General features: G+C 53.3%; 1 protein-coding gene across 7 annotated transcripts in view; it reads right to left on the minus strand.

Moving 5' to 3' along the window:
• Positions 1-6,000, minus strand: part of Cacna1b (calcium voltage-gated channel subunit alpha1 B) — a 204,944-nt gene that overhangs the window by 133,730 nt on the left and 65,214 nt on the right. For all 7 annotated transcript variants that reach the window (XM_023700324.1, XM_004640341.2, XM_023700322.1 and 4 more), the window contains exon 11: positions 2,866-3,075. In XM_023700324.1, the coding sequence (XP_023556092.1) occupies positions 2,866-3,075 (210 nt within the window). The remainder of the gene's footprint in view (positions 1-2,865; positions 3,076-6,000) is intronic.

A 6,000-nucleotide genomic window follows, 5' to 3' on the forward strand; every position in this document is an offset into this window, starting at 1 on the left:
AGAAGCCACTGGCCAATGGCAGAGGCACAGACACCCTGCCTCCCAGGCTGGGCCTGCTTGAGAAAGAAGGGTCACAGCTCGGCCAGGTCCAAGGTCTGGCTGTGCTACCTGGCAGGTGTGAGACACGGCAGAAAAGCTGTGCCACACAGTCCAGCTTGGGCACCCCAGCAGATACAAGCGGACACAGCAGCCTTGAAAGACCCAGTTGCTCCTGGCCAGGAAGCCCAAATCCCTCCCTGCTCATCAGAAAGGCTCTGCCTGTGCCCACACACTCCTATGCATATAGGGCCATTTGGGAGAAGGCACAAGATGGGACTGCCAGTCACCCACAAGCTGAACCTCAGGGTCCTGTCAAGCCCTCAACATGCCTCCTGAGGGATCAGGGTATGAGAACTTTGCAAGAAGCTAGTGCAAGAATTGCCAAGGTGAAGTCTTCAGGGAAGAGATCAGAAAGTCCCAGCATCCTGCTGAGCTGGCTCAGCCTCAAACACCCTACCTTCCTTTCCTCTGAGGCCAAGAAAGGGCGCTCACTCACTCATTCTGAAATCAGTCACTCAATGAGCAGGTGCTGGTGCCACTGTGAGCTGGCACAAGAAAGTTCACTCCTCTCTCCAGGAGTTCACCAGCCAAGCGGGGAGCTGGGGTGACAGTTAAAATGGTGTCCTGCGCAGTAAGAGGCCCCGATGCTGGGGGAACGGGGGGGGGCAGCCCATCGTACGGCTCACAGCATGAAGAAACCTCGCATTTCTTCTCTCATCCAAGCGTGGGTTCTGAAGGTCCTGGAAGAGCACTGTGTTGAGTCCTCCATGGACAGCGGCTGAGGTACACGGAGCCCTATCGACAGGGTGCCGGTCTCAGACTGGAGTCTCCTGGTGGGTCTACTGCAAGCCTGCCCCCTCCTATGAGGTCAGCCCAGCTGTCAAACAAAGACCCTGGGTACTGGCAGATACATCCGGACTGAGCAAACATTACTTCTCCCTCCTGCCATTTTCCCTTAATGAGTCCAGCAGGGCCAGGAATTCCAGAAGACCACAGAAAGAGAGGGAAAAGGGGTAACCCAGCCTGGTGTTCTCCCACCCACTAGAGGTGTAAACAGCTGTGTAGGGTCCCCCTCCCCCGCTTGCTTGCCAGCTCAGGCAGCAGCCACCCAGCAGTCAGGACTGACTGCCAGATGAGCATCATCATTCCTGTGTGGGAAGAGCAGACCCCGCTCGTCAGAGAGGAGGAAGCAGATTCCTGGCTTCGCCCAACCCCACTGGGCAGACCCAAGGGCAGCACCCAACTCAGACCCTAGCCAAGTCATGACACCAAACTACTGGCCCCAGGAAGCAAAAACTAGAGCCAAGCAGGCTAGTCCAGGACACACACAGCTGCCTCAGCTACAATCTGCTGACACCCCTCAGCTCCTGAGATAAGTATGACTGGGTGCCCATGGATACTGCCTCTTTGTTCTTTCTTTATGAGGCAAGTAACAGTGAAACACAGTTGGGGAAGCTGTAAGCCAGATTCCCACCAGTGCAGCCTAGGGGCACCTGCCTCCTGTGGTACCTTACGAGTCTGCAAAGCAGTCTTCAACAGCTTGGAGGTCTCCTGGTACGCAGCAGGGTGTGGCTGCCTGCAGGACTGTGGTGCAGTCACCACGGGGCAGAATGTCAGGCAACTGGGCCAGGCCTGGGAGCCAGGATGGCTGCTCTCTAGGTCAGAAAAGGCTCCCTTGGGTGGCTTCTGGCACATGGGTCCTCTTAGAGAGAGCCTGACCCTACTGGGAATCTCCAGAACCATGGTGGATGTCAACCAGTGTGAGCACAGCCAACCTCTCAGTAGGGCTGAGGCTCGCAGGCCTGGGACTGAGGTCAGCTAGGCATGTGGGTTCTGGACAGGCACAAGAAGCCCCACTGTCTGGCATCTTCCTCCTTGCCTTCTCTGAGCCACAGCTGGGACCAAGACAAGCATGACTACAATCCCCATGATGACCTTAGACTCAGGGACACAGGACACAAGTCAGCTCCCTCCTTCTATTCAACCAATGTAAAGGAGAACAGAAATGACAAGAAGGGGCTGAGAGAGTGAAGAAGCCAGGAATCTGCCTCCTCAGAACTCTAGGGTAATAAAAACGATGTATAAGAAGTAAAGCCATGCTGTTATGTTGCACTGTAGGGGACTCAGGTCAACAATTTCTGACACTGCCAGTGAAGTGGAAGACCCAATACTATTATGGGCTACTGGACTCTTTTAGAATATTTTGCTGAGTTAACACACCTATAATAGTCAAATGATGGAACAAAAAAAGTGTATACAGATGAATGTCCATTTTGTATCTGTGTTATCAAAGTGGTTAGGATAGAAATATAGTTACATTCTCTTAATGAACAGAGGGATTTGTTGCAATAGTGTTTGTAAATAGGATATCATGTCCGCATCTTGTACAGCAATTAACCACTAGGAAGAGAGTATGCAATTTGTTAATTATTGAAACTGTCCTACCAATTTGATTTGAAACTGTCTCATTGCTATTTGTCTCTCAATAAAATTATGGAAAAATAAATAAATAAATTAGAACTCTAGGGCAGGAACCACAGTCTCAAGGTAGAAGGAGCATGACACAAGATCACCGGGGCTCTGGGTCTAAGGCTCTTTTGAGAATGACTCAGAGCTCGCCCTACCAACTGGGCAACCAGAACCCCTTGACCTGTATCATACCAGCCAAGACATGCCTCTAGGGACAGAGACACACTCAAAGCCTGGACACAGCCTAGGCCAGCAGAGGGCACAGGGGCTGGCGAGGCCTGCAGTCGTGACAGGTCTTCCGCCCCTGGGTATGGGACTGGGCTTTGGGTCAGCGCAGCAAGCGCCCCGGGTACATACACAGGGCTATGGTGAGTCGCTGTGGCTGATTGTAGTGCACCATTGCCACGCACAGCGTATTCAGAGCCACCACACACAGCACCACCCAGTAGAAGCTCTGGGCCTTCACCATGCGTCGGATAAAGAACCGGAACATCTTCTCCTTCCTCCGAAAGTATGATGAGCTCTCCGTCTTCCCACTCTTCAGGCTGGTGCGGGTGAAAGGGGATCCTGTGGAACAAACAGCTGGCTGAGGGCACAGGGACCAGCAGGTGCCCAGAACTCAGGCCACCCTACCTGTAGATACGACCTGCAGGTCACATTCACCCCGAGACACCCCTCATCAGCCTCAGGGCACTGTGGCTGTCATCTCTGCCATAACCTGAGGGGGTTCCAGGCCCACCCTCACCTGTCAGATGAGGGGACAAAGGCCGTGGTGACTCCCACACCTACTCTCTCCAGATGGGAGAGCTGGACTGTGGCCAGTCACTGTCTGTGATCCCAGAGCCTGGCTACTTTATGGGAAGGCAGCCCCATGACTGGCTCTCTGTAGCCTCTCCAAGCTTGCTCACCAGGATGTGCATCTGGTCAAGCCAGTCTCTCCCTGAGAGTCCTGCAGCATAGGCTGACCTGGGGTCAGTACCACAGGTCCCCATAATACACACACATTATGTATGCAAATGGCCACTGTCCTACCCACAATGTCCCAAATCCTCACCATCTGGGGTTAAGTTGGCCCTACTCTGCCCTGACTCTGGGTTCTCTCCATGCTCATCCCAACCATAGCACCTCCTCTTCCACACTCTACCTCTGCTCTGCCTCAGCCCTCCCATCCCGAGCAAGAAATGTCTCTCTCCATGCCTCCTTTCCACGGCTGGCTCCTCAGCATCAGTTCTTGGCTTCAGTAACTACAGGCACCTTTCTTGGGTGCTCCATCTAAAACAGGGTTCTCCTCGCCACCTCAACTGTGATGTGACCTCATTAGCCCATCACTATGGTTGCCTGCTGGCCTGGCCTGTATCTAGCTCCTAGCCGTATGCTCCCTGGATGGTGCCACATGGTCCTTCAACTACCAAGCCCCCAGCATGGTGCTGGGCTCAGTGAGCACCTGACAAACAAGCAAATGGTCTTTGGGAGTGCCCAGGGGCCCTGTATCTGGCAGTATCTACCCCACAGCAGAGCGTAACTATAACCAGGAAGAATGTGACTTCTCTACGCACTTAGGATCTGCACATGGATCTCGCTGGGATGTCCTCTGAGTGAACAAACACACAGCTGCCTAACCAGAGCCTTGTAGGGAGAGGGCTTTACCATCTAAGCCTGTCATAGGGGTCCCTGTGTACAGATATAGGCATGTGTGAGCATGTGTGTTTCTCATACATGTGCTGTACACACCCAGGCTCTTGGTGTCCCAGGAAGAATTCATTTATGACCTGTGTGGTCATCTCAGACAGATGGGAGAAGGTATCCAGAGGGCCCAGCAGGAGGGCCTCAGAGAGTGCCCATCAGCCAGGGAAGAGCCTGACAAGGTCGGGCTAAAATGCCCAACTCTGCGTGCCACATCTGACCCACACCCTCAGAAAGTCCTGCTCCAGCCCAGCCCACTCCCACAGCCCAGGCCTGCAGGCCACCGGGGCAGCCACTGCCTCTTATGGGAGCTGGCTCAGTGGCAGGACTGCCAAGACCTGCCAGCAGCCCAAATAGGTACCACACACACACGCAGGCTACAGCCCAGGGAGGCACTCAGCAACACAGACAGGACAGGCCTGCACACAGGCGGAATGCGCACAGCCCACAGGGGCCTTCACACCCTCACTCAGTCACACATGCATACCTGACAGCACACACCCAGCCAGATACGAGCTCACACACATTTCTCAGCACACACCCATGATCAGAGGCAGAGCTGCCCTGAGAAGGAGAATACACAGGACTCGCGAGCCACATACACTGCTGTGTGCACACCCAAGTCCATGGAGATCCGTGGCCATCCTGCCAGATGTACCCAGGTGAGGTCTAGCAAGCTCTCCGTAAGGAAGCATCAGAAGAACACACCCTTTCACTAATGTCTGTCCACACTGCACACATGTCTACCTATGTCCACACACATACACAAACATGCACAGTTGTGCCAACAGCCAGATCTATGCAAAACCATACTTGCCCCACCCTGTCCTTGCAGGGTACCAGTTCCTGACTCTACCCATAACACTGAACGGCTAGGGGAGTAGGACTCTGCTCTTCAGGCCACCCACACCCCAAGGCTAGGGAGTGGGACTGTCAAGCCAGCAGCTGGACAGAAACAGGCCACCCAGCTCCACAGAAGTTGGGACATCCTGGGTCCAGGAGCAAGGACCCCAGGTCGACACTCTTACAGAGCACTTTCTGGGTCTGGGTCTCTGGGGTGAGGATGCAATCCCTACAGATGGCATGCAGACAGCAGCCACTGTGTGTTCCACTCTGTGTTGGGCTGTGGTCCCACCCAGCTCTGAGAAAAGCAGGGAGTCTACCAGAAGTAGATAAATATGACATTCAAATCACAGCTTTCATAGGAAAAACATTTCTTTTCAACTTACTCTATCTTCCAGGTTTAGCTTAATCAGTACATATTCTCTAAATTGAAAAGGATAAATTCAAGAAAAAAGTCTGGCATCTTCAAGCAAGGAGAAAATGAAAAACTGAAGCAATATGTGAATGACAGCAGAGTTCTTCACAGAAAGAAGGCCCAATGCTGGCACAGATGTGCCTCCCTTCTCCTGGGAGCTGCAAGGTGGGGTGAGTTCACACTAAGTCTTCAGCAGTTTTGGTCAACACTGTTGTTTGATAAATAGGCAGACTGTGTCAGGCTCTGAATGAATCAGGCACAGAAATCAGTAACCCTAATTCACCCTGCCCTCAACTCCCAGTGGCAGGAAGGAGGGAGAAGAGCCCACGAGTGTCCCTGCAACGAGCATGGGGCATGAGTGACCCTGTCAAGCAACAAGCCAATACGGACCCAGATGCAGTCACACCCTGTCCTGGTTTTATCACACAGCCTAGAAGCTCTTCACTTAGAAACAGTGCACACTGCTTGTCACATGGGGTCAGAGAGGGTAAATGAGACAACTCAGGGCCTGGAATCCACCCTAGCCGGCCAAGAGACGAGCTTAAGTAGAG

Source organism: Octodon degus, unplaced genomic scaffold, assembly GCF_000260255.1.
Source record: "Octodon degus isolate 3935 unplaced genomic scaffold, OctDeg1.0 scaffold00123, whole genome shotgun sequence".
NCBI classification, from domain to species: domain Eukaryota; kingdom Metazoa; phylum Chordata; class Mammalia; order Rodentia; family Octodontidae; genus Octodon; species Octodon degus.